The following is a 25,640-nucleotide window of genomic DNA, read 5'->3' as shown; positions in this document are numbered from 1 at the left end:
GGTTTGGGTGGTTTTTCTTTCCTCGCCCCTTGTTCTCGCCTCGCCAGCCCCGCGATGGGCACTGGGGATGCGGGTGGGTTTGCGGGGCCGGTGCCATCACTGGTGTCCCTGCCAGCACCCAGTGTGGCAGAGGGATGCTTCCCAGTCCAAGACTTAATTTTCGGCCTCATTAGCACCTCTGGCAGCACTGGCACCCCATGCCTGGCCGCCTGCCCGGGGATGTAACAGGTCAGCACCCAGCAGGATTTATCTCCTGGCGATGGGGTGCCCAGGGCCAGTGTTTGCCCAGGCTTGGGCATGAGGTGGGAGGAGGTGAGGGTGCTCCGGGCTGTGCCAGTCACTGAAACGGGGACGATCTTGGCATCGAGATGCCGGTTTGCTGATGGCTGAGCCTCACATGACTGCAAAAATACACCACGAATGCAAAAATATATCATGAATGCAAAAAAATAAGCCCCACTTGGCGCCTGGCCAAGGGGAAACTGAGGCAGCGGCCGCAGCGGTGCTCTGGGCTGTGTCGCAATTGCAATTAGCCCCGGGGCAATTAGTGCTGCTCCCCCGGGGCGGTGGGCAGGAGTCACTGCTGGGGAGGGGGGGTCTGGTCTCGGGTCTGTCACGCGGCTGGATCTAAACTGGGGAGGGTCTGAGAGCTCCCCGGAGCGGCGACGGGGGGGACAGGGGATGCTCCATCCTCCCCCTGCCTCAGGGGCTGCACCCACGCCCCGGTGCGCGGCTCCTTGGGGGTGTCCGGGGGGTTCCCAGAGCCACCTTCCCCCCCTCCATCAGCAGCCCCCTGGGTGCGGGGTGACCGTGCCCACCCCGGGCTGGCGGCCACGGGTGCTTTGCGGCCGGCCTGGCCCTCCCTCCCCGGCCGGGCTTGGCTTTGCTTTGCACACGAGTCCCCGGCGCGTCACACGGGCCAAGGCCACCGGCGGCCACCGGCTGCCACCAGCGCCAGCCACGCTCCGGGGTCACCCGCCCCGGCCCCCCGTCACGGAGGAGGATGGCAGCTGGCGAGGAGAGACGGCACCTGCTGAGCCAGGGAGCAGGCGGGTAGGGGGGTGCCCAGGGGGGCTGGGGACGTGGTGTCCCCTCTTCCCCGTGGGGCTCCCCCGTGGGGTCCCCTGGAGGTGTCTGGCCAGGGAAGGGGCTTGGGGGGAGTGCTCTGGGTCCAACCCGCTCCCCAAAATCCCCCCAGACTCCCCGCTCCAGCCCCCGACACCCCTCTCCCCGGCAGGTCCTACCTGGAGGCTGCGCAAAAGAACGGGCACAACTCAGCGCATGGCGAGGCGCCCGCCCTGGAGCTGGGGGCACGGCGCAGCCGGCACTGCCACACGCGGGGGGCCGCTGGCCACCCCCACCAGCAGCAGCGGGCGCGCAGGAAGCTCTACCTGGCTGCTGGCATCTGCCTCGTCTTCATGGTGGGGGAAGCCGTGGGTGAGTGGTGGGTGCAGGGTCCGGCCGGGAAGGTCCCCATGGGGGCACCCCGAGGGGCTGGGGCAGCTCCCATGGAGGCACCCCGAGGGGCCGGGGTAGTTCCCATGGGGGCACCCCGAGGGACCAGGGCGGTCCCCATGGGGGCACCCCACAGAGCTGCCCGTAGCCCCTCTTGTCCCGATTCCCCGCCGTGGGGACGGGCAGGGCTCCCTGTTGCTTTCGGTCAAAGCACTCAGTGGGGCCCCCACCATGACATGGGGTGACCTGGTCTGTGCCCAGCTCGGGCTGGGACCCCCCCCCCCAATGCCACCGCGATGTCCCCGCTGCCCCTGCCCGCAGGCGGGTACCTGGCGCACAGCTTGGCCATCCTGACGGACGCAGCCCACCTCCTGACTGACTTCGCCAGCATCATGATCAGCCTCTTTGCTCTCTGGGTGTCCTCGCGTCCCCCCACCAAAACCATGAACTTCGGCTGGCACCGGGCAGGTAACGGGGTGCCACCACCACCGGGGCTGCCATCCTACTCCCGGGGACCCCAGGGAGCACTTGGAGCATCCTGAGGTGCCCTCCCCATGGGGACCGGGTGCCTCGGGAAGCCCTGGGGGGCACGGGGAGCCCCCCAGTACCACGGGCACCATCAGGGCAGGGCACAGCAACCCCAGGGCTGAGTGCTGGGTGCCCACCCTGAGCCCCGGTGCTGCCGGGGGGGGGGGTCGGGGGGGTGCTCAGGCTTGGCACGGCGGCGAGGCAGCAATGTGGGGTTGGGGGGGGGTCTCTGCAGAGATCCTGGGGGCCCTGCTCTCCGTGCTCTCCATCTGGGTGGTGACGGGTGTCCTGGTGTACCTGGCTGCCCAGCGCCTGCTCTCGGCCGACTATGACATCGAGGGTGGCGTCATGCTCATCACCTCCGCCTGCGCCGTGGCCGTCAACCTCGTGTACGTACACCCGGCTCTCACCCTCCCCGGGTGTCCCCCACCCCGTGCCTGGTGGCCCCGGGGACGTCACCGCTGTCCTGCCCGCAGGATGGGGGTGGCCCTGCACCAGACAGGGCACGGGCACAGCCACGGGGCCGGCGGTGAGCAGCCCAACGCCAGCGTCCGCGCCGCCTTCGTCCACGTCGTGGGGGACCTGCTGCAGAGCCTCGGCGTCCTCGTCGCGTCCTACATCATCTTCTTTAAGGTCTGGGTGGTCACGGGGGCAAAGGGGATGGGGACATGGGGACAGTGGCTTCAGCCAGCCCAGACCAGGCACAGGGGTGAGACAGAGGGGACTGTGTCCCCTCCTTGCTGGTGCCGATGGGGATTTGGGGTGGGGTGACAGTGCCAGAGGGGTCTCATCCTCTCCCACTCGCTCCAGCCCGAGTACAAGTACGTGGATCCCATCTGCACCTTCCTCTTCTCCGTGCTGGTGCTGGGGACGACGCTGACCATCCTCCGCGACGTCCTCCTCGTCCTCATGGAGGGTAGGGACCCACTAGTGGGGGGTGTCTGGGCTGCGGGGGGCACCCATGGGTGCGGCGGTCCCCATCCCTCCAGCGCTGGCATCTCCCCCTCCCCAGGCACCCCCAAAGGGATGGACTTCAACGCCGTGCGGGAGACGCTGCTGGCGGTGGCGGGGGTGGAGGCCGTGCACAGCCTCCACATCTGGGCGCTGACGGCGGCGCAGCCGCTGCTCTCCGTGCACATCGCCATCAGTGAGTGCCGCTCCCGGGGACGCGGTGGAGGAGACGGGGTGGTGGTGGGGAGGTTTGGGGTTCACCCACACCCCGCTCTCCCCTCTCTTGCCCCTCGCAGACGCGGGTGCCAGCGCGCAGGAGGTGCTGGAGGAGGCCAGCGCCCAGCTCCAGGGCACCTTCCGCTTCCACACCACCACCATCCAGGTGGAGAGCTACTCCGAGGAGATGCGGGACTGCCGGGAGTGCCAGCCCCCCCGCGACTGAGCCCCCCGCGTGTCCCCGCGGTCGGGGGGGGGGGACTTCTCGTGCGTGGAAAATAAAGCGGAGCACAGGGCTGGCTGCGTGCGGGGGGTGTTGGGTCTGGCAGCGCTGGGGTGTTATCTTGGGTGTCTGCTGGGAGCGAAGGCAGCAAGGACGGACCCACGGCCGCAAGAGTGGCTGCTGGAGAGCAGCGATTCCCTTAATTACCACTCTTTCTATTCAGCTGCAGAAAAAAGCAGCTGAAATGACTCATTTCAGGGAGCGCTGGGAGGCAAAGGGGTGCTGGGGTCCCCCGGGGGCTGCGGCAGCCCCGTCCCCGCTGGGGGGAGGGAGGATAAACCCGCCCTGCTCTCGCCTCTTATCGCTCCTCTGTTTGCCCTTGGCAAGGCAAAGGACTCGCCCTCCCCGCGGGGCTGGGGGCCGGGGGGGGCTGTGCGCACGGCCGGGCGCCCCGTGGGTTATTCCCAGGGTGCCCAGGCGGCCGCCAAGGGCAGAAGCACCGGGGCACCAAACCGCCGGTGCTGCCCATGGGGCTCCCCCCCGTCCTACGGCCACCGCCCGGGCTCTGCCTCTCCTCCCACCTTTATTGCACTGGTAAAACCCCGTAACGAGTAAAACCCCATAACGAGTAAAACCCCGTTGGCAGCGACCGCCTGCTCTGGGAGGGCTCCGTGCGCCAGGAACGGGGCACCCCGGGGCCAGCCCCGACCCCGCTGCTCCCCGGCAGCCCTCAGGGCTTCTCCAAACGCGGGTATTTCTTGCGCAGGACGGAGACCTGGTCCTTGAAGAGGACGGGGTCGAGGCGCAGCTGGGAGGACACGAGGGGCATGTAGCCGAACCAGTCCACCAGCTGGTTGAGGCAATCCTGCTGCTGGGAGAAACGCCGGCCACCGGCCACTGTGCCCTTCACCTGGGCAGGGGGGGAGCACGAGGGTGAGGGGCTCCGCTCCCCACCTGGGTGGGGGGTCCCCGCATCCCCATCCTGACACCCTACCTGCTGGGGCACGGTTTCCTTGTGCTGTTTGCGCTGGGTGACCTTGATGGGCGGCAGCTTGGTGATGGCGGCCACGAGGACGTTCATCAGGATGTCCTCGCAGGCGGCCAGGCCGCCCGCCAGCTCCCGCAGCCCCGCCGGCAGGTACTCGGTGAAGAGGCTGTGATAGTACCTGGGGAGGGAGTGAGGTGGAGGGGGAGGATGTGGCTGAGCCCCCCCACCCCGCTGGCCCCTCCCCGGCCGGGTACCTGTGGTAGAAGGCGGCGGCGGTGAGGACGATGGAGAGCTCGTTGGTCCATCTGGAGGTGTAGCCCCAGCGCCGCTGCTCGGGGTCCCAGAAGTGGCTGCGCGCGGGGAAGCCCACGATGCGCTCGGGGAAGCTGCGCCACACCACGAAGGCAAAATCCACCTGGCACGGGACAGGGGACAGTGTCACCGGGCTGCGGGGACCCGTGGGAGGGGGCTCACCACCATCCCTGCCTTCCCCTGGAGGTGTGCCCTGGGCGTGGGGACATGGGGACAGCGGGCACCGCTCCCTGCCAGCCCCACGGTGACCACAGAGCATCCTTCCCGGCTCGGCACGGGGCTTGCCCCAGCTCCACGGGGCTGGGGACCGCGGTGCCCACGGCCTCACCTCGCTGGTCGAGAGGCTGGTGTGCTCGTCCAGGCTCAGCACGGCATCCGTCTGGATGGCCGCGGAGGGGAAGAAGCGGTCGCTGAGCTACGGAGGGGAATAATCGGGTTGGGATGTGCCATGGGGTGGATGCCCCAGCTCCCTGCCCGCGTCCCCTCTCCCTGCCCGTGTCCCAGCCCCTCTCACCTTCCCCCTGCCCTGGATGACGGTCAGAGGCATGGTGGTCTGGGGCCATTTCCCACTCGGCGGCGGTGGCTTCTCACAGCTCCACAGCACCAGGATCTGCAGGGGTTAGGACCAGCGTGGCTGGGGGTGTTTGTCCAGGCTGACCCATCACGGCGCGTTGGTGCATCGATGTTCACAGGGCGGCCAGGGCTGAGCCCCTCCAGCACCACAGCGGGATCTGCTCCAACCCAGCTCACCCCAAAACCATCCCATGGCAGTTTGGACCAGAATAAACCCATGGGTGGTCCCACCTCCACCCCAGTGGGTGGGGAGACAGCTCTGCCCACCCAAGGGTGACACCATCAGCCACCCCCTCCCACCCCAACCCCACTCTCGCCCTTCCCAGCTCATGGGACCCTGCCCCATCCCTGGGAGCTGCACCGAGCGGTGCAGGGCTCAACTCCCCCGACCTGGGCGCAGTACTGGGATGCAGAGACAGCCTGGATGAGCCTGAGGATGGGTTGGGACAAGGAGCTGGCTGGCGAGGTGGCCCGGATGAAAGCCGTGAACTTCTCAGAGGGGCTGGAGCCTGAAAAAAGAGGGGGAGAGGATAAGTGTTGTGGCATGCACCGAGTTTGCCGTGCTCAGGCGGGGCACAGGGGTCGTACCGTGCTGCAGGTAGTAGAAGGGAAAGTCCCCAGGGTGGGTGGAGAACTCGGGCAGGGCCAGGAGCCCCCCGGGCAGCGTGTTCCAGAGGAAGCGGGAGCGGGAGCGGTGTGGGAGCAGCCGGTCCTTGATGATCTGCCCGAGGCCGGGGAGATGCTCTCAGCACCCCGGTTGTGACCCCAGGAGCTGGGGGGGGGTGTTCAGGGTCGGGGGGGGGCTCACCTCCAGCGTGGTGTGCACGATCTTGTCGACGGAGGAGAAGTACGCGTCCCACAGGAACTGGGTCTGCTGCTGGAAGGCCAGCACGCGCTCCGGGGGGATGCAGCGGACGGCGGAGGGGATCTGCGGTGTATGGGGAGGGGAGAGTTTCTCACCTCACCCTCCCGGCAGGGCTGCCCTGTCCCCACCACCTCCACGCCATCCCAAGGGACACCCCGCAGCCAAGGATGCTGTGCCACCGTCCCGCTGTGGTTGTGCCACTGTCCCACTCTGCCCCCTCCTCTCTGTGGAGCAGGATCTGGCCCAGGACCCCCAAGGGCTTTGGCTCTGGGGACCCTCAACACCCCCCCCGAGATGAGCGATGCCGCAGGGCTGTGGCTGGGACGGGACCCCCACTCCGGGCTGGATGAGACCCCCCTGCATCCACCCACGGGCTCGGCTGCAGGTTTCCCACCCGAGCTTGGCTGGGGGCTCCATCCCCGCTGGTGTCAATGTGAGGGGGGGTCCCTGTGGCCGGCGCGGGGCAGGATCCGGCCGCGGTACCTGCAGCAGCAGCCGCTCGCTGCCCACGACAGCGGCTTTGCCCCAGTCGATGGCCTCGGCGAAGGGCAGCTCCCAGCCATCGCTCAGCAGCACGGGGACGCAGGCAGCCTGCAGCGGGACCCCACACAGGCTGGGACTGAGCCCCCGCACCCCGGGGTGGGGGTCCCCTGTCCCCCGCACCCACCCCGTACCTGCAGTGCCTCCAGGAAGCGGAAGGAGCCCAAGCGCCTGCCCCGGGGCACGATGCAGAACGTGGAGTTGTGCAGCAGCTCCTGGTAGTCAAACCTGGGGTGGGAGATGGGGTGGGGGGGTCAAGCATGGCCCCCCTCAGGCCATGAGCATCCCAGGAGGTCTCTCTGGCACCCGGCAAGGCTGGGCATCCCTCCTGGGGGGCGTGGGGCCAGCATGAGGGTTGATGGGCGCTCATTTTGGCCCTGAATAGCCACGGGGCCATGGGGCAGCGATGCCCTGGGTGATGGAGGGACAGAACCTGTGGCAGAGCCAGGAACAGGATTCAGCTCAGAGGATGGTCAGGATAGGACCCCGGTGCCCTTCAAAGGCATCACCCAGCTCCCTCCACCCTCCTGTGACGAAACCCCACGCAAAGCCAGCGCCCGAACCCCCGAGCCCGAAACTGCAGCGGCTCCGGCGCCGTGCCCAGACTCGCCAGGCAGGAGCGGCCCTGCCCGCCCCGGCAGCGTCTGGGGGGGCCGAGGGCTGGCTCCCCGCAGGGGCCTCCTCCCCGGCCGTGGGGCTATGAAAGCCCCTTCTGTGCGGGTGGCGGGGAGAGGCGCGTCCGCTGCCGGGTCCCTGCGACCGCGCCGGAAAATCCAATATTGACATTAGGTCGGGACAGACCCCGTCTGTTCCTGCCCGCGGGGAGGGAGGGATGGGGCAGCCGGGTCCTGGGTGGGCTGGGGGGGGCCAAGCGTGGTCCAGCTGTGGGGGGGCTGCGAGGCCAAAGGGCTGCTTGAAATGTCTTGGTCCCCAAGGGGAAGGGTCTCCCCTGGTGGGGACGTGGGGCTGGGGGTCAAGGATACGTCCCCTCTATGGGTGCTGGAGCACCCTGGAGCATCCTGGTGCTCTGGGGTGTGGGAAACCAGCCCCAATGCCAAGGCACAAAGTTTTAGGATCAAAACCACCCCGACATCTCCTATGGATGCTGCAAACCCCATTAGCGCACGCTGCCTCGTTAACACCCCGCTCCCGGCCGAGCGACCTGCTGGAAGAGGACCCAGACCCCCCGTGAAACCGCAGCAGCGACAGCCACATCCCCGGGGCAGGACCCTGCCAGCACTCGCCCTCGGGGCAGCCCCAAGCCTGACCGTGACCCCCAGCACCTCCATGGGGCCGTCCCCACCCGGCGCTGGGCACGCAGCAGGATGCGTCCCGGGGGGCTGCCGTCGCGGGGAGGCTGGCGCCGGCCGGGCTGCGGGGCCAAAACCTCCCGATGGAAACACTTGGCTCCCGACGCGCTGCGGTTTCCGGGTAATCGCGCCGTCAGGGCTTCCTTGTTTTGTTAGGAGCTGGGACGGGCGCCCACCGCGCTCCCTCCGCCCGGCCCCTCCGTGGCTCCGGCCGGGCACGGTGCCGCTGGGGACCCGCCGGCTCCAGAGAGCTTTTCCCAACCCGCTCTGATTGCCCTAAACCCCCGCAGCGGGGCCGGGCCGTGGCGCCCCTACAAGCCACCCTTTATCCCAGCACAGAAGCGGTTTGTTTTCGGCAGCCCCCCGGGCGCGAGGAGGGTGATGGAGCCCCCGGCAAGACCTTCCTCTGCTCCCCATGCTGCCCTCACCCACCGCCCCGAGCAAACGGGGACGTTCCCAACACACCGGGCGAACGGGGCAGCTGGGGTCTCACTTTGCCAACCGTGGTGTGTCCCCTCTCCCCATCATCACTCTGCCACTGTCCCAGCTCCACGTCTGGGGACACCTTCTCCTGGGACATAAATCCCCCGTGTGAGGCTGTCACACTCGTCCCTGTGGGACACCTGGGCACAAAGCCGTCACAGAGCTGGTCCGGCATGATGGAGACCCCGATGGCTTCGTACCCGGGTGTCCCATAGGGACAAGTGGGACGGCGGAGGCTCGGGGTCACACGTGAGCACGCTGCCCTGTGCCACGTGTTCCCCGTCTATCTGCTGCCTAAAGCCATCCCGGGCGAGGTGTAAATCTCCCCGTACTCATGAACAGCGTTAGGGGATTACCTGGGCCAGGTGGGAGAGGGATTTCCCATCCCACCGCCCCTCAGCACAGCGCGGGGCTGACCTTGGGCCCCCTGACCCACCATCCCGCAGCATCTCCCACCGTCCTGCAAAGCCCCATCCCCAAAAAGGCTCCGCTGCAGGGGCTGACCCCGCTGGGCTGCTGGCACCCACTGGCCGGGGCCACGTGGTGCTCGAGCCACCCCAAAGCCCCGGCTAATCCCGGTGCCCGCAGCACCCCGGCTCCACTTTTACCTCCCGGCACCTCCTAAGACGCTTTGAAGATGATGCCCAACATGGCCTCTCCCCATCTGCTCTCCAGCCGGGTGGCTGCGGGATGTCCCCAGGCAGCAGGACGGGGACCTGCCCATCGCCAGTGGGACAGGGACTGTGCTGACCAGCCCTGGTGACCGGTCCCCAGCAGCAGGACGGGGAGGCAAGGAGCCGGGGTGCATCCCCGCAGCGTGGAGCCCCCCAAACCCACAGAACTTTGTCCCCCCAATTTTTCCACCAAGGTCCATCACACAGTGCTGCCGCCATGGCCATTTGTGAGGGGGGACATGGGGGGACCGCCACTCCCCCATGTCCGGGTGAGCTCGGGGCTGCCCATGCCCAAGGACCCACCAGTTTTGTAGGATTTTTAGCAGAGCCGGTGATGGGGGGGGATGTTTCGGGCTCATCTCCAAGATAAACGTTTATGTTAGGGGAGGGCAGGAGGGGGGAGAAGAAAAGCATCATTCATGAGTGTTAGGAAAAAGGGAAATCGTATTAGAGGCGGCCGCGGCGATTGCAGATAAGAGCCGCTCTCGCCAGGCTACTCCAACTCTAATACAGACCAGGAAAGCCCCGAACAACCAGCGCCTCGCTCCCCGCTGTGGAAACGAAACCCTCATCTCTCTTGGTAGAACCCAAAACTTTCCTCTCTCTCCCCACATCCAGGGGTGCAGCCACCACAGACGGGCACGGCTGCACCCCGCAGAGGGGCAGGAACACTTGTGGTGTGTCCTCCCCCCCACCACCACCACCAGACCCCCTTCCCACCCCATCCCTGACTCACTTTTCGTAGTCAATGTTATCCTTGTCGCAGCGCGTGTCCTTGTGCTTCTGCCAGTCCTTGCCGTGCTTGCAGGTGGTGAGCGAGACGATGTCCTGCCCGTTGTGGATGTGGTGCAGCGCGTTCCTGGTGCCGGAGCCGATGCCGGTCAGGTACCGCTTCCCTTTGAACACCAACAAGTATTTCTTTTTCGGAGGGAGCGAGTCCTGATACAACCACCCCTTCTCCCCGCCGCGCTGCGGGTGGTCCTTGGAGAAGAGAGGGATGGAGATGTCGAAGCCGGGCCTGAAGCTCTCCGTGTAGAAGCTGGCTTTGGCCAGGATGGCCTGGCCGATGTCGAAGCCGAGGTCCTCGGTGTAGTTGGGCCAGGTGCCCGAGTAGAGGTTGAAGATGAGATGGTTACGGCCGCCGTTCCACAGCGGGAACCCGCGGATTTTCTCGTCGACGTCACGGACGTATTGACTCGAGAGATGGTCGCGGTCCAGCGTGTCGATGCTGAGGATGAAGAGGCAGGCTTCCTCGGGGTGCGGCGTGTAGTAGCGAGAGCGCTCGACGGAGGCGAGGATTTTGGTGTAACTCTCTGAGAGGGGCTGGTCCCTCTCCCGGGGGTAGGTGAAGACTTTGAAGCCGTGCTTCTGGCACCTGGAGAAGTCGAAGCACGTTTCCATCCGGCATCTGCTGTTCTTGTAGACGCTCAGCCGTGCCGCCCGCCGCTCCCGGGGCGATGGCAGCGAGGGGTCCCCATCGCTCTGGAGCTCCTCGGGGTCCGCAAAGCTTTTGAGGAGGGATCGATCTGTCCAATGGGGCCAATTCCTCCGGGCTTCGGCTTTCCTTCCGGAAAAGAAAGCGAAATGGCGCAGCTTGTCTCCTCCAAAGAAGAAAAGCAGGAGCCAAGAGGCGAGGAAAGTCAGGAAAATATATTTCTTCCTGGTCTGCATAGGTTCACGCGCGGCCCCGGCTCCTCATCAGGCTCGGACGGGTGCCAGAGTCCGGTCGAAAGGCCGACGTCCCGAACCCCGAGCGGGTGGTGGGACGGCTCCCGGCCCCCAGGTATTGTCCCGTGGCCCTTGCAGCCCGCGGGAGCGTGGATGAACCCCGCAGTTCTCCCACCGTCCCCTCTGCTCAGGGCTGCGCTGGCTTTTCGGGGCCGTCCCTCTCTCCGGCTGCAGCGGTGTCCCGCTCCCTGCCCTCCGGCGCAGCGCTCACTCCGCTGGGCCCCCGTGCCGTGACAATGACATTTCCATCGCCGCTTGGCCCAGCTTCAAATCCCTGGGGAAGGGGAGAGGTCACGCCATCGCCGTCCTGCCGCCACCAACCGTGTCACCGCCAACCGTGTCACCGCAAGCGGCTCCCCATGTCCCCACGGTGGGACCCCCCTCCCCAGACCCCTCCTGGGAATAAAACCCCCCTCCCTCCGGAGCCCCCCAGTCTCTCCCCAACCTGCTCCCTCCCCGCCTCCAAGCCCGGTGTCCCCCCCCCCGTTACCTTTGGGGACACGCAGCCCCGGGTGGGTTTCGGGCCACCGTACCCCGAAGTCTCGGTACGCGGCTTCCCGCAGCTCCGGGCTGCATCCCCGGGCGGGGAAGGCGGCGGAGCAGCCTCCGGGCCGCCCTGCCGGGCTCTCCCCGCCCGCGGCGCAGCGCTCCCGGTGCTCCCGGAGGAGCCGCGGCCGGAGGCTCCGCGCAGCTCCCCCCGGTCCCGGGGGTCTCCCCCCGCTCTGCTCGCTTGCCTGGTGGGGGGTGCCGGGGTTGTCCCCCCCACTCTTGTCACCTTGTCCGTCTGTCCCCGTGTCGGGCTGTCTGTCCCCGTGTCCCCCCCCCAGCTGCCTGCGCCCCTCCGGGCTGCCCTGTCCTCCTGCCCTCGTGTCAAGCTGCCTGTCCCGCCCGCCCCGGGCTGGCTGTCCCCTCGGGGCAGGCGCTGTCCCCCCCCCGTCTGTCTGTCCCCCCCCTCCCGGGCTGCCTGTCCTCCTGCCCTCGCCTGTCACCCCCCAGGGCTGGCTGTCCCCACCCCCCCGCCTGTCCGTCCCCCCCAGGGACTGCCTGTCACCCCCCCCGCCTGTCCGTCCCCCCTCGGGACTGCCTGTCACCCCCCCCGCCTGTCACCCCCCGGGTCTGGCTGTCCGCCCCCCCCCCGTCTGTTCGTCCCCCCGGGGCTGCCTGTCCCCCCCGCTTGCCTGTCCGTCCCCCCGGGGCTGGCGCTGTCCCCCCCCCGTCTGTCTGTCCGTGTCCCCCCGGGACTGCCTGTCCCCCCCCGCCTCTGTCCGTCCCCCCCCCGGGGCTGGCTGTCCCCCTGCCCCCTTGCCTGCCTCGCTCAGTGCCCGGCCCCGCTCAGTGCCGGTCCCGGTGCTCCATCACCCCCCGGTCCATCCCCCCCCCGCTCCGTGCCCCCCCCCGCATCTGTCACACCTCGTCCTATTCCCACCGCCACATTCGCCCTTGGCCCCGCCCACCCGCCTCCCCATTGGCCGCCCTCGCCCCCGTGGGCGTGGCCCGCACCCACCAGCGGACACGCCCCGCGGAGCCCCCTCCCCCCCCCCCCCCCCCGCGGCGCCTTCCCATTGGCCGCGCCCTGGGGGCGCCCACGTGGGACGGGGGTTCCCCGCGCGCCGGGGGGGGTCCCCGGGGGGTCCCCGGGCTCCGCAGGGTCCCTGCGCCGCCCGCCCGCTGTGGGACCCCATGCGGGGGCCGTGCCGCGGCCCGTGGCCCCACTCGCGGGGGGAGCCCCGAGGGGAGCGGCCCGTCCCGCTGCTCGCAGCTCTCGGGTGCGGCTGCCCGGAGCCCCCCGGGGAACCCCCGAAGGGACGGGGCAGTCATAGGGCAGCAATGGGGTCACGATAGGGCAGCGATGGGGAGCCGGGAGAGGCCAGAAACACGGCTGGGACCTGCCCCACCAGTGACACCCCCGGGCTCCAGTGACACCCCCAGGCTGCAGTGGGACCCCCGGGCTGCAGTGGGACCCCCAGGCTGCAGTGGGACCCCCGGGCTGCAGTGACACTCCCAGGCTCCAGTGGGACCCCCAGGCTCCAGTGACATCCCTGGGCTGCAGTGGGACCCCCAGGCTCCAGTGACACCCCCGGGCTCCAGTGGGACCCCTGGTTGCAGTGGGACCCCCAGGCTCCCAGCACGGAACGGGCAGGACAAGCCAACCCCATCCACGCACGGGAGCCGGGGGCCACGGCCCAAAGCCAGTGGTGGGCTGTGGGGTTCACCCTCCCCCGGGGCACAGATGGGGGTCCCGGCCTGGCCTGACCCCCCCCAAATCAGCCATCCGCAGCTCATGGCTGGGAGAGCTCGTGACGGGGTGGCTGGAACAGGAGCTGAGCGGGAGCGTGGGCCGAGTTAATCCCTTTGAAGAAAGCCCCTATAAACCCCACGTGAGCCCAGCGTGGGGGCCACACGGCCAGCAGCAAGGCCAGCCGGCCCCCAGCACTCCCCCACCGGCACCTACATAACCGGGACCCCAGGGGTTCGCCTGCGGGACCCCCACACCCCTGTCCCGCAGGGTGAGAGCGGGACGGCCCCAAGCAGCCAAACTCACCCCAGCTGGGACCCTCTCCCTGGGGGCGGCTTTACTGGGGTGATGTGGGGGCACTGGGGGGGCTGAGCCCCACCGCGGGGAGCCGGTGGCAGGGGCAGGTTGGGGCTCGCCTCTCCCACCCTGCCCTGGCGTCCCCGGCCGTGCCAGCCGCCCTCCGCCCTGCCCCGCCGGCCGGGCAAGCCGGGACGCGCCGGAGTGCTGGATCCCATCCATGGGTGTAACACCCTGTCCGGCCTCAGCCTGCTCGGCACGGTGCGGGGTGCCACCAGCCCCAGCTGGGCACCCCAGGGTGGCTGTGCTGGTGGGTGCGGGCTGGGGTCCCCTCTCTCTGTCCCCAGGGGACACACACACGGAGTGGCAGCGCCAGGGCCCCATTCGGTGCCCAGCCCGTGCCTCAGTTTCCCCGTGCACCCAGGGGACCACGCTGGGGAGCCCGGCACGGGGCTGCGTGCGTGGCAGCTCGGTAGGGATGGTTTTTTACCAAATCTTTGGATATTTATTTGCGGGGCCCCGTGGGGAGTTAATCCCCGGCCGCGGAGGGGGATTATCGGGGGCCTGAGCTGCGGAAAGAGGATTAACCAAAGGACAGGGGACGTGGGGACGAGCAGCGGGAACCCCGGGGCACCTCTGGGGGCTCTAAGGGACTGGGGGGGGCACATGGGGACAGTCCCCAGCCCTGGGGGGGCAGGAACCCGTCTGGGGCGCAGACAGGGCAGCCCCGAGGTCAGGGTGCTGGTGATGGGCACGGCCCCCCACAGCACCCCATGGAGGGGCCACGGCTGCGATGGGGGGAATGGGGTTGTGTCCCGCACTGGGGGCTGTGATTTGCACTGGTGGGACTGGGAGCTGCATCTCACATTGGTGGCACTGCGAGCTGTGATTTTGCACTGGGAGCACTGGGAGCTGTGATTATGCACTGGGGACACTGGGAACTGTGGTTTTGCATTGGGGCACTGGGAGGTGTGTCCTGTACTGGTGGCTACTGGGAGCTGTAGTCCACGTGCACGGGTGGCACTGGGAGCTGTAGTGCTGGGCGCACTGGTGTGCGCTGGGAGCTGTGACCCTGTGCACTGGTGAGTGCGGGGGGCACTGGGGAAACGGGGAATGGGGGATACTGGGTGTTGGGGTGGGAGTGCTGGGAGCTGGGGGGCACAGAGGGAAACTGGGAGCTCGGGGAGCCCTGGGAGCTTGGGAGGGGCACTGGGAGCTGCTAGGGGAGCTGGGGGGGGCACTGGGAGCTGGGGGTAGCACTGGGAAGCACTGGAAGCTGGAGGGAGCACTGGGAGCTGCGATGGTAACTGGGAGGACTGGGGGAGCACTGAGGGCTTTGGGGAGGCCGCCGGGAGACGGGCACTGGGAAGCACTGGGATCTGTAGTTCAGCTGGGGATACTGGGAGGTGTAGTCTGGGATCCCAGTGCATACTGGGAGGTGCAGTCCCAGTGGAGGGCCATGCTGGGAGTTGTGGTTCCCCAGCTCCGGGGGCTGCTGGGAGCTGTAGTTCTGCGCCGGGGGGTGCCGGGCTCTGTCCCCCGCGTGTCCGCAGGGGCTCCCGTGGGTGCTCGGGGCCGTGGGCGGCCACGCCAGCCCCGCACTGACCCCTCGCTCGCACGTCCCCTGCGCCAGCCCCACGCTGTGGGCTCGGGCCGTGCTGCCTCCCCCCAGCCTGTGGGAATTTGGGGTGTGGGGGGAACTGGGAGCCTCGTTTCTCGCTGCTGGTGTGGTGCTGGGGGGCTGCTGGGAACGGGAGAGGGGCGAGGGAAGGAGGAGGGACCGAGTCAGGGTCCCCTGGGCGGGGGACGGACTCTGACCCCGCGCCTCCGCGTAGGCTCAGCCGTGGCAGCATGGGGGGGACACCGTCGCTGGCGCTGCCCCTGGCGAAGGGGCCTCACGAGGTGGGCTGCACCGATGTCATGGTGGGACACACGCGGCAGGTACGGGACGGGGACGGGGACGGGGACGGGGACAGGCTTCCACACCCAGCAGGGTGGCTGCAGCCAGCTGGGTTTTGCAAGAGCCAAGCTCGCCGAGGCCACCGCTGCTCCGTGCTGTCCCCACTGCGTCCCCTCCTTCCCCTCTCCCCCCCAGGGGCTCTTCCTCCGCCTCTTCTACCCCTGCCTGCCCCGGGCAGGGGCCGAGCGGCCGCTCTGGATCCCGCGCTACGAGTACTGCGGGGGCCTGGCCGACTTCGCCCAGCGCAGCCGCCGCTGGTGCGCGCCCCTGCTCAGCGTCACCCTCGGTAAGGGGGTGGTGGGCACCGCGTCCCCCGTCCCCCCCCCATTCCTTAGGGACCCACTTCCTCAGCCGGCTTTGAGGCCACCAAGCCCCTCACCTGCGCTCGGGGCAGCAGGGTGGATGCTTCAGGCAGGGACGGGGCCGGGCAAGGACCCGCTGCAGCAGCAGCATCACCCCGCTGCCCGTTGTCCCCTCTTTTTCCTGGGGACTTTCTCTCCCCCGCAGGCTCCTGCCGAGTGCCCGTGAGCTGGAACGGGCCTTTCAAGCCCAGCAGCAGCGGGTACCCGCTGATCATCTTTTCCCATGGCCTGGGAGCCTTTCGGTAGGGTGAGCCCCGAGCGGGGCTGGGGGTGCTGAGCCCCGGGCTGGAGCCGGGATGGGGACACGAGTGTCCTGTGCCCACCGTGGCCTCAGCCCTGACCCCGCTCCCTCGCAGGACCCTGTACTCCTCGGTCTGCTCGGAGCTGGCGTCCTGGGGCTTGGCGGTGGCGGCGCTGGAGCACAGGTGGGTGCCCCGGTCCCCGCTGAATTCGGCCGCCGTGATGGGGCTGGCAGGGCGCCGTGCCCCACGGAGCCGCCTGCCACACGGCCGCGTGCCCTCCTGCCGCCGCAGGGACCGTTCTGCCTCCGCGACGTATTTCTGCACGGCGGAGGCTGGCGGAGAGGAGTGGATCCCCTACCAACGGGTGCCCCAAGGGCAGAAGGAGTTTTATTTCCGAAACAAGCAGGTACCAGCGTGGGAGGTTAAGGGTGGGCGACCTGGGAGGTGTGAAATCCCTCCTGGGCATGGGAAAAAAGGGGATGGCATGGGAGAGACCCCCATCCCCGGGGTCTCCATCCCCTGCCCTTCCCAGACCCGCACCGCCGTGATGCTGAGCTTCTTGTAAGCTGAGAAAAAATCTGTTCAACCTGTTTTCATGGGGGTTTCTGTGTCCGGCTCCAGCTGGCCCCGGCAGGAGCTGGGCTGGGCTTTGCCACATCCCCGGATGCTTTAACGTCACCCACACCCTGGGGAGAACCGGGCTTTCTGCCCAGCCCAACGGCGCAGGCTGGCGAGGCTCCGGGCTGGCTGCTGGGTTTGTTCACACTCTGATTTTTGTCTCTCCACGATTACCCCGGACAGCTGCTTGCTGGGGAGCAGGAAGGTTTCCTGCTGAGCCAGGTTCCCCCCTGCTCATTTCTGCCTCATTTAAAAGGACAACATCAAGATTTGTCGTAGAAAAGCTCTCTAGGAAACGCGGTGGTTGGAGGGGCTTTTGGCAGTCTCAAATCACCTCCCAGCCTCTTGTTTCTGTGCCTGCTGGTGCATTGCACAAACAAGGGAAACAGTTTTCCTATAAAGATGAACCCATGAGCATAAATGTTGAGGTTGAATGAGAAATAAATTAGAAATAGAGGGAAAGGTTGTGTCTGAGCGCTGCAGGTTTAGAGGGATGAGTGTGGAGGGACGTCGGAGGGAGGATCTGGCCCCAAATTTGTGGCGTGGAGGAGCTGGGTTAACTGGGGAAGGGGCAACTCTCGCTCCCAGGTTCATCAGAGAGCGGAGGAATGCGTGCGAGCGCTCCGGCTCTTCGAGGACATCAGCAGCGGTAAATCTGTCCTGAACGTCCTTCACCAGGACTTTGATCTCTCCGTGCTGAAGGTACCTGGGTCAGTCTGTGCTGAAGGACCAGCCGAGGAGTTGTTTGGCTGATGGGGGGGCCGGGAGCCCTTTGCTGGCAGGATCAGTCCTTGTTGTGTGAGACTTTTCCTCCTGGGACGAGCAGGGTCTGTGCAGGGCCAAGCCTTCCACATCCCAGCTTCTCCCTCACAGAGGGCAGAGCCGTGGGGCTTTGCTGATCTTCTTCCCTTGGCTTTTTCTTCCCTAATTAGGGACCTTCTGCAGCGAGGTTTGGGCACAGGCTCCTCAGCCTTCTCCTTTTTGCAGGACAGCATTGACCTGACCAAAGTCGCCGTCATGGGCCATTCCTTCGGCGGGGTGACAGCGGTGCTGGCCTTGGTGAAAGAGCCCAGCTTCAGGTAAGGAGGAGCTGTGGGAAGCTCTGGGGACGTGTGGGTCACCCTGGTGGGAAGGGAAGCCATGGCGTGGGCGGCAGCGCCGGGCATCCATCCCGCTGCAGGTGCGCGGTGGCCCTCGACGCCTGGATGTTCCCCCTGGAGAACGCACTGTACCCGGAGGTGCCCAAGCCCGTGCTCTTCATCAACACCGAGAAGTTCCAGACACCAGAAAGCGTCGCCAAAATGAAGAGGCTGAGCTCCAGAAACAGCCAGACGAAGATTATAACCATCCTGTGAGTGAGGGGCTGGGGCCACCCACCCTCCTGGGAGCCCCTATGAGCTGTGTCCTGGGAGGAGAACCTCTCCCCAGCTCCCCCTGAAGCAGATCGCTTCCCCATCCCAGGGGATCCGTGCACCAGAGCCAGACCGACTTCACCTTTCTCACCGGGAAGCTCATCAGCCGCATCTTCGGTGCGAGGGGGACCCTCGACCCCTACAAGGGTCTGGACATCACCAGCCGGGCGGCTCTGGCCTTCCTGCAAAAGCATCTCGGTACGGCGCGGGGTGGAGGGCACCTCGGGGGCTCGGGAGGGCACGAGAGCTCCCGGGCTCGCGGGGGGCTGCGGGGCGGCCGCTGCTTCCCTGCGCTTGGGTTTGGTGCTTCCCACCCCGTTGCACAAAGCAAAGGGGTCCAGTGGCTGCTCCTCCGTTACGCCGGGAGCCGGGCTGATACTCGCTGTAGTAACCCCGTCACCATCTCTGCCCCGTGCAGACCTGGAAGAGGATTTCGATCGATGGGACAACCTCCTTGAAGGCATTGGCAACGCGGTTGTTCCCGAAGCACCGTTCTGCCGCTCCAGCCTGTAGCGTGCTCCGAGGTCGCTGGTGTGAGCCGGGTACCGGGAACGCGGATGCTCGTTGTCCGAAATGAGCCGTGCAGGAGCCAAGAAGGGCAGGAGGAGCCGTGGGGACAGCAGGACACGGGGACTGTGCTCGTAGGACGGCTGGTGGCCAGGGTGCTCAGTGAGTGTGCCAGGAGAGCCCTCCCTGCCCGAGGGCGTGGGGCTAAGGGAATAAAATCTCCGGGGACAAAGACTGAGCTGGCTGTCGCTTGGGCACCCTCCTTGCACGCAGAGGGTAGGTGGGCATCGATCCCTCGCTGGGCCTGGCTGGATCTGCTGCAGCTGTGGCACATCTGGCAGGGGGGTGCGTTCGCCATGGGTTGAGGGTGGTTCAACCACAGCCAAAAGAACTGGCGCAAAGAGATGCAGCATCAGGGGCTCCGGGCACAAAGGTAAGGAAAATCCTATCGTCGTCCTGGGAAGCTGGCCGGATTGCTGACTCCACGCCTAAAATCGGGGGGGAAAAAGAGGATGGTTTGAAGCAAGGGGCTGGCTGGAAGGATCTCTGAGCACCCCAGCAGCGCAGGGGTGTGAAACGGGGACTGAGATCAGCCCCGGGGACAGAAGGAAACCAGCCCAGCCTGGTTTTGCAGCGTGAAGGGCAACGCAGGTGTGAACACGCTGCAGGCACAGGGACAGGCTGGCGGGGGGAGTGAGGCGCTTTGGCAGAACCTACAGCACCTTCCTGGGCAACACCAGAGACGTTGGAGCAAGGGGAGCTTCTTAAGGGGGGTCTGACCCTCAGCCACGCCCAGGAAGGGCTGAAGCCGGCGGAGCTGCATGGATTTACCCCTCCGGAGACCCTCCCCAGGGTCCTGGCTGGCACAGGCAATCCTGGACACGCCGCCTTGGCAGCTGCTGGGGACGTCGGGCTCCGGCCTCACCATCTGCTTTCGCATTGTCCCCGCCGCCAGCGCGGCATTCCTGCTGGGGGACGCATGGGGGGACGGCAGCGGCAGCCCGGGCTCTGCTTCCCCTCCTGCCATCGCAGAGAGAAGCTGCTGCAGACGCCGGCGCCCAGGGCTGCACAGAAGCAGGATTTCCTGGGGTGCCGAGGCTGGAGGAGAAGGGGGTTTGGGTGGCACGTACTATTCCTCACCCAGTGACAGTGGGTGACACAGGTGCCAGAAAACCCTTCCCCAAGGGGTAGAAAGGGGAATGGAAAAGCAGCATCTCACTCCTCCGGTGCCCAAGGTGTTTGTGTCACCGTGACAGCCATGTCCTCGCCTGGCTGGTGGCCCCCAGCCTCTGTTAGTCAGGGCGAGTCCTGGGGCTGAGGATGCTCCGGGATGGCCTTGGGGGGATGGCACAGCACTGCGCAGCAGCAGAGAGGACATCTTTCAACGTCTCCTCTGCTCTCCAGTGACATAAAGGACTGATGTGAACAGGATTGTGAGACCCTGGTGCTTTTGAGGCTTCCAGATATATTTTTTTTTAATTTTTTTACACCTAAACCAGCACCTTTAGCCCTGGGAGCAGGCTGGGATGTGACAACCCAGGGAGGCTCAGGACCGCTGTGTTGGGGTGCTGAGGGTGGGTGGGGGACATTCAAGGTCGATGCACGCGATGAGCCCGTCAGGTCCCGTTTTTAACAGTGAGAGACAGTGACTGGTGCAGAAATCAAATCCCATTTTCCTCCCCGAATTAGCAGGGCCGGGGATCTGCGCTGGCAGCTCGAGGGGAGCAGCCCGGCCGTGGCTCCGGTGCGGCACAGCTGAAGCAGGCTATAAATTCTGCAAGACTCTTATGTAAAGGCTTTAGGGAAGGGGGTGGCAGAAACCTGCTGTGCTCAGAGGGTGACTCTGACATTCATTAACCCTTCGGTTCACAGAAAGCTGCTTATTCCCATCCCCAGTGCCCGTGGGGCTGGGGGAGCGGGGAAGCTCCTTCTGCCTGGCCCTGCATCCCTTTGCTCCCCGCTCCGGACCCGGCCTCTATGCCCAGGACCACGTTCCCAATTGTCTCTGTGCCTCTGGAGGAAAACCCTGCCAGAAGAAAGAGGAAAATTCAAGAAGCCCTGGGGTCACTTGGGCAGGGCAGACACCCTCTTTCCTCCTCTCCGTCAGCCCCTCTCTTCTCTCTGTGGGATGTGGTGGTGCGGGAGCCCTCCCTGAGTGTTTTCCCACTTCACTGGCTCACTGCATCTGCTTTAAAATCCAGCCCGGAGCCATCTCTTCAATCAGGCTCCCTTACAAGCAGCACTTTCCTCCCGATCCCCATTACATGCTCCAGCCTCGAGGCCAGAGGCAGCGTGTGTGAAAGACGCGGCACAAATCCCCGGCGTAGCACGCAAGGAAGGTGTTTTCCCCACATCCCAGCTTGCTTGGATTGCTTTGCTGGGTCTGAGAGTCGGGAAGAAAGGGGCTGGGGCAGCTCTGGAGCCAGCGTTCCCCAGCCATGGGCAGGGACAGAGCATCACTCCCTGCCACCCGTCCGTGCCAGCGACCAGAGGGGAGAGCCCTCTGGTCTTTGGGCTGCTCCAGGCTTGCCTGTGCCACGCTGGAAGGTTTTCTGGCAAAAAAGCAGGAGCTGAGGGTTAGCCTGGCCAGCAAACTGTCACCGCAGCCCGCCGGCACCAGCCCCCAGCCAACGCGTCCTTACAACGCAGAGGTTCGGGTTCGAATCTGGAATGGCTGGGGTTTATATCCGTAGATCCCCCGTGTTTTATCCACGGAGGGACTTTGCTTCTCAGGGACGTGGGAAGGAAACACCGACTCCGTTACCTCGGGGCAGTTGGTGCCCAGGGCAGCCCAGCCGTCCCCGGCCCGGGAGGGTTGTGCGTTGGAAGGAGCCCACTTCCAGCCAAGCACTTCAGGGTGTCTGATCTCCTTTAATATTCAAACCAGTGGCTTTAAAAATAAAAAAAAAAACACGCAAGCTGCCCATTTATATTCCCCTCACAGCTGTGCTCGCAGCATGGCTGGGGTGTGAATGGACGCATTCCTCTTCCCCACGGCTTATCTCCACAGAGCAACCTCCGCTCTCCAACTGGCTTCGCCTTCAAAGCTTTCCACTCTCTGGGCTGAAATCCGACAGTGTCAGCGCAGACCTGGCTTTGAGCTGTTAGTATCTGAGAGCTGAGAGTCTTCCTCTCATCCTGCCCACCCCCAGCTCGTCCTGCCTGCGGCTCCCTCCCTCCTGGGAAGCCCCTTCCAGCCTGCAGATCCTTCCCCATCCCACGTGCACACAGCAAACTGGAGTCACCAGCTCCAGCCTGCCGCAGCGTTTGCTGCTGCTTAGGAGAAAAAAACCCTCATTTACTCAATTGAATCTTCCCTGTTGGTTTAATTAATGCAAATTGAGACATGTGTTAAAACCTCCTTGTAATTACAGTTAACACTTACTGTCGTGGGGTTTTTTTTTGCCTTTGTCTTGTATTTTTAAGGAAAATACTAAGGCCTGGATTCACGACAGCTGATACAGGTCCACGGCCCTGCATGCTGAGCCCAGCATGTGCAGTGGGAACCTGGTAGAGGGGCTCGGTGTCCAGCCGTGGGCTGCGATACCAGCCCCGAAGACCAGCGCAGCTGGAGGTGCAGTGCTGACCCCGCTCCTAACCCCAACCCGGGCAGCACCCTCTTGAGCAGAGCTCCTTAGACTCCTTTGGTGAGTATATGCTTGTTTTTATGTTGATTTTTCTATTGTCAAATCAAAACTTTGCTCTGGGTGAAGTTCTGAAGAAAAACAGAGTTTCTTAATCTCCAAAGTGAATTGTTATCATCTAACTCATCGTCTTCCAGGCTGCCTTGAGCTGAAAGCCCCAGATGCTCGCAGTCACGAGGGATTCAGCTCAACTTTGTCATCTTCCCGAGCATCAGTTCCTCCTGTGCTGGGAGATGTGGTGCTTGATGAGTTCCCTGGCCTTCAAAATGCAACACCACAGGCCAAGAGGGCTCCTGTTCTCTCAGCCAGCAGCATCAAGATCTCGTGTTGACTCTAGAGATGAATAAATGAGGGAAAAAAAGGACTGAGAAGGGAAACTGAGGTGCTGGAGGAGAGAAGGGGCTGTGCGAGGTCTCTCTAGTTCCAGGCTGCTCTGAAAAAGCCCTTGAAACAGGTTGGAGGGATCAGGTTTGGTCAGCATCCAGATTTCCTTTGTTTTAGGAAGGACAGGCTGAGCTCAGCCCCGTGGATGCCAGCTCCCGCTTTGCACCCAGGCGTGGTGGTGGGGCAGAGCAGGGGGCTGCACAAGGAGGAGACCCCCAAATGTCCCACATCCTCCTTTTTAACCCTTTGGCTACGTCAGCACCCCTCCCTGGGTGACACGGTGGCACTGGCTCCCCCCAACCCACCAGGTTCAGGATGCTTTAATCTCCTCACCTTGACAGCGGCTCTCTGACGACGTTCATCGTGCAAGGCCTGGGTTGGTTTTTTTTTGTTGTTTTTTTTGTTTTTAATTAAAATGAAGCACTTAACGTTGGCGATCACAACACAAGCGTGTCTCTCCCAGTATTGATTTTAGCGTACGGCAGCAGTTTGCTGGTTTGCTGCATACAAGACAGAGATGTGTTTTTCCTCCAGAAAGGCTGGCTTTGTTCGCCTGTTCTCACGGCCGCAGTGGATGTGTCTGGTCTTTTTTCTTTTAATATATATATTGAGAGATATATATATATATATATTATATATATATATGAACTCAAGTGAGTGGGGGGAAAAAAGGGATCAAACCCGTTACTATTTGGCTATCACCGATTTTGTCAGAGAAATGCTTTGATACCAAGTGGCCTGAGAGCTCTGCGTTGAGCATTATTTTCAAATTTGCCCTCAGTGGGAACAGGCTCAGCCCGGGGGCTGCGACAAGCTCATTCATATTGTTTATGTGACATCGGGGAAGTCATATTCCTTTAAAAGGATTTCCATCCCTGAGCTCCTCCCATCGCGACACTTCCAAGCTACATTTTGTCTTGAAAGGGTGGGAGTATTTTTAACTATATCACGCCAGGGAAGTATTAATAGCACAATAGGCTTGCTGAGCTGCTGGTAGAGATGAATCCATATTTTAAATTCAAGGAACTAATTAGGAGCTGGGGAATAATTAGTGCTATACCCGTTTTTCTTTCCCCCCCCACTTCATTTTCAAAGAGCCAAAGCAAACGTCTCTACTGGAATCTTCTACGGGTGTTGAATATTTTATGGCTTCCCCATGCGTTGCTATTCCATGTGGTTGTCAAAATCACGCTGTCTCCTTTGCTCTATCCCAGCTGACAGGGCTGACTCTGACACTTTTGAAATCTAATTAGTGCATCTCCAGTTGGCTCACACACCAAAAAAAAAAAAACCCAAACCCATAAACCCTTTCTTCGTGCTTCTCTCCCAGCCACTCGCTATCGCTGGGTGATGCAGCTCTGTGCAGCGTGGTTATTTTTGAACCCTCAGCAGCGAGTTGTTTATGGGCTTCCTTGAATAGCAAAGCTCTTGGTGCTCCATATGGGAAATGCAAATTTGTGGATTCGGGTTGGGGGCAGAAAGGGAAAAGCAGCGAGGATGGAGAGAAATGGGTCGAGGCTCCCGGCTCGGTTGGGAGGCAGGATGGGGGGAAGCAACGTGAGGAGATCTTTGGGCCAGCTTTCATCGCATGTTTCTGGACATAGTGGGGGTGGGAGCCAGCATCCACGTAGATCTGTCCTTATATTTGGCACGTAGCTCCCAGGGGGAGCACAACTGCACATTAGTGTCTCGGAGGATCTGCTGGTGCTGCAAAGAAAACAACCAGCTCTGAAATTGTACCCGCTGTTGGGAGTGTCTGTGATAGTTCTCCCTGGTGTGAAGTCTCTGGTCTCTAATAATAGTTGGGCTTGTGCTGGAGTCTTTTCCTCGCTCTTGCCTCTCCCCAGCCATCTGTTTTCAAGAAACTTGTGGAATTCGTGTCACTGAGCTCTTGGCCATATTTATCAGAGGGGCAGAGACTGGCTCACAAAGCTAAAAGCTGGGAGAGAAGACTAGTCAGAGAGAGAGCAGTAGTTCGATCATGTAAAACCTCATTTTCTTAGGAAACAAAGAATGAAAAACATGCCAGGAGATCTACCAGCCAGCTGGGAAGGGGATTCTGCTGTTCCTTTGCCCAGGGTGAATCGAAGGCAGAGCTCACTGTTCAGGAGCAAGGCCAGATCTCGTTCAGCGTCCTGGTTGCAGCTAGGGTGAAGGTGCCCATGTGTGGGTACTGCAGCCCCTGCCCTTGCTTTGGGGTCTGTCACCATTTCAGTGTGTTGGAGAATTTTTTGCCAGGCCAGCAGAGTGCTTTTGGGGCCTTTGTCTTTAGTTCGTTAGAAGCTTATCTTATTTTCCTACTCTATTTAGAGCCCTCATCACCATAGTATTCAGATATCGTGCAACACAGTCCCGTGACTGCATTTGAAGCGTTGAATATGATGTTTTAGGGTTGTATTGCCCCAATATCAAAGCAATTAATTTACATTTTCATCTCTCTTGCTGCAGGCGCAATCGCTATCTGTGGTGAGTGCTTTTACTTGTCTCATTTCATGGAGGAATTAAGTGAGTTTGAGTGAATTTCTCAAAAAAAACAAACCAGCAGTAGAAGCCAGGCGCCCTGTCTGACTCGAAAAAATTAAATCATTTCCAACAGCACATCGGCAAGTGCAAATTTGTTCTGAAGGGAACATTTTCTTAATGGTGTTTTTCAGCATAAATATAGTATCAGCCTAAACACCTCCAGTAAACAAATATCAATTACCTTAAACACTTATTGCCTGTGGAAGAGCTTTCACTGTGAGGCAGACACTCCCTAAAAGTCTTGTTTTATTCTTCATTTCTGTGGGCTCCTCGACTGCATTTGGATTAAAATGTATTTTTATCTGAAGATCAGTGAGGCCTTTGCAGCCACGATTTTCCTTGTGAGACCTTTCTCGGGCAGCAGCACGTCAGAACAGCCAGCGTGAAGATGGGTAAGAGAAAGATTTGCTGAAGGTTAATACAAAGAGTGAGAAACATGGATAGAAAGAAATATTTTAGCCCTTCTCTCTCCCTCTGAGTGCAGGTTTCTTTCACATGACTGTCTCCTCTAACAGATTATTTAATAAATCAGTTAAACTGATTGACTCGGGTCAAATAGTATATTGGATTTCTAGTTTTAAAATGAACTTTGCTAATGAAGTGACTGTT

At 63.4% G+C, this 25,640-nt stretch overlaps 3 protein-coding genes across 7 annotated transcripts; 2 read left to right on the top strand and 1 right to left on the bottom strand.

The window, feature by feature from the left end:
- Positions 1 to 368: 368 nt before the first annotated feature.
- Positions 369 to 3,441, top strand: SLC30A2 (solute carrier family 30 member 2). Its single transcript, XM_068418084.1, has 8 exons — positions 369 to 374; positions 1,143 to 1,437; positions 1,777 to 1,923; positions 2,219 to 2,372; positions 2,460 to 2,616; positions 2,794 to 2,899; positions 2,996 to 3,130; positions 3,231 to 3,441. Exons 1-8 carry the CDS (start codon positions 369 to 371, stop codon positions 3,374 to 3,376), a joined length of 1,146 nt encoding a protein of 381 aa, XP_068274185.1. The 3' UTR covers positions 3,377 to 3,441.
- EXTL1 (exostosin like glycosyltransferase 1) lies at positions 1,221 to 11,738 on the bottom strand. 2 transcript variants are annotated; one of them, XM_068417634.1, is made up of 12 exons: positions 11,337 to 11,737; positions 9,855 to 11,120; positions 6,786 to 6,879; positions 6,595 to 6,702; positions 6,055 to 6,174; positions 5,835 to 5,967; positions 5,637 to 5,755; positions 5,188 to 5,283; positions 5,002 to 5,088; positions 4,616 to 4,776; positions 4,368 to 4,539; positions 1,221 to 4,283 (listed from the first exon to the last, which is right to left on the bottom strand). In XM_068417634.1, exons 2-12 carry the CDS (start codon positions 10,787 to 10,789, stop codon positions 4,104 to 4,106), a joined length of 2,205 nt encoding a protein of 734 aa, XP_068273735.1. In that variant the 5' UTR covers positions 10,790 to 11,120; positions 11,337 to 11,737; the 3' UTR covers positions 1,221 to 4,103. The 2 variants fall into 2 exon arrangements, with proteins under 2 accessions (XP_068273735.1, XP_068273734.1); XM_068417633.1 differs by having other exon boundaries at positions 1,221 to 4,539; positions 11,337 to 11,738.
- Positions 11,739 to 14,400: 2,662 nt separating this feature from the next.
- On the top strand, positions 14,401 to 18,698 carry PAFAH2 (platelet activating factor acetylhydrolase 2). 4 transcript variants are annotated; one of them, XM_068417639.1, is made up of 11 exons: positions 14,401 to 14,461; positions 15,215 to 15,320; positions 15,475 to 15,625; positions 15,847 to 15,943; positions 16,058 to 16,126; positions 16,235 to 16,349; positions 17,150 to 17,263; positions 17,549 to 17,640; positions 17,742 to 17,912; positions 18,023 to 18,171; positions 18,392 to 18,698. In XM_068417639.1, the coding sequence occupies exons 2-11, from the start codon at positions 15,231 to 15,233 to the stop codon at positions 18,484 to 18,486; spliced, it is 1,143 nt and encodes a 380-aa protein (XP_068273740.1). In that variant the 5' UTR covers positions 14,401 to 14,461; positions 15,215 to 15,230; the 3' UTR covers positions 18,487 to 18,698. The 4 variants fall into 4 exon arrangements, with proteins under 4 accessions (XP_068273740.1, XP_068273738.1, XP_068273739.1 ...); XM_068417637.1 differs by having other exon boundaries at positions 17,718 to 17,912; XM_068417638.1 differs by having other exon boundaries at positions 17,150 to 17,271; positions 17,554 to 17,640.
- The last annotated feature ends 6,942 nt before the right edge of the window (positions 18,699 to 25,640 follow it).

This window comes from Nyctibius grandis, chromosome 24 (genome assembly GCF_013368605.1).
Source record: "Nyctibius grandis isolate bNycGra1 chromosome 24, bNycGra1.pri, whole genome shotgun sequence".
Taxonomy (NCBI): Eukaryota; Metazoa; Chordata; class Aves; order Nyctibiiformes; family Nyctibiidae; genus Nyctibius; species Nyctibius grandis.
This window is presented reverse-complemented; position numbering and strand designations above follow the sequence as displayed.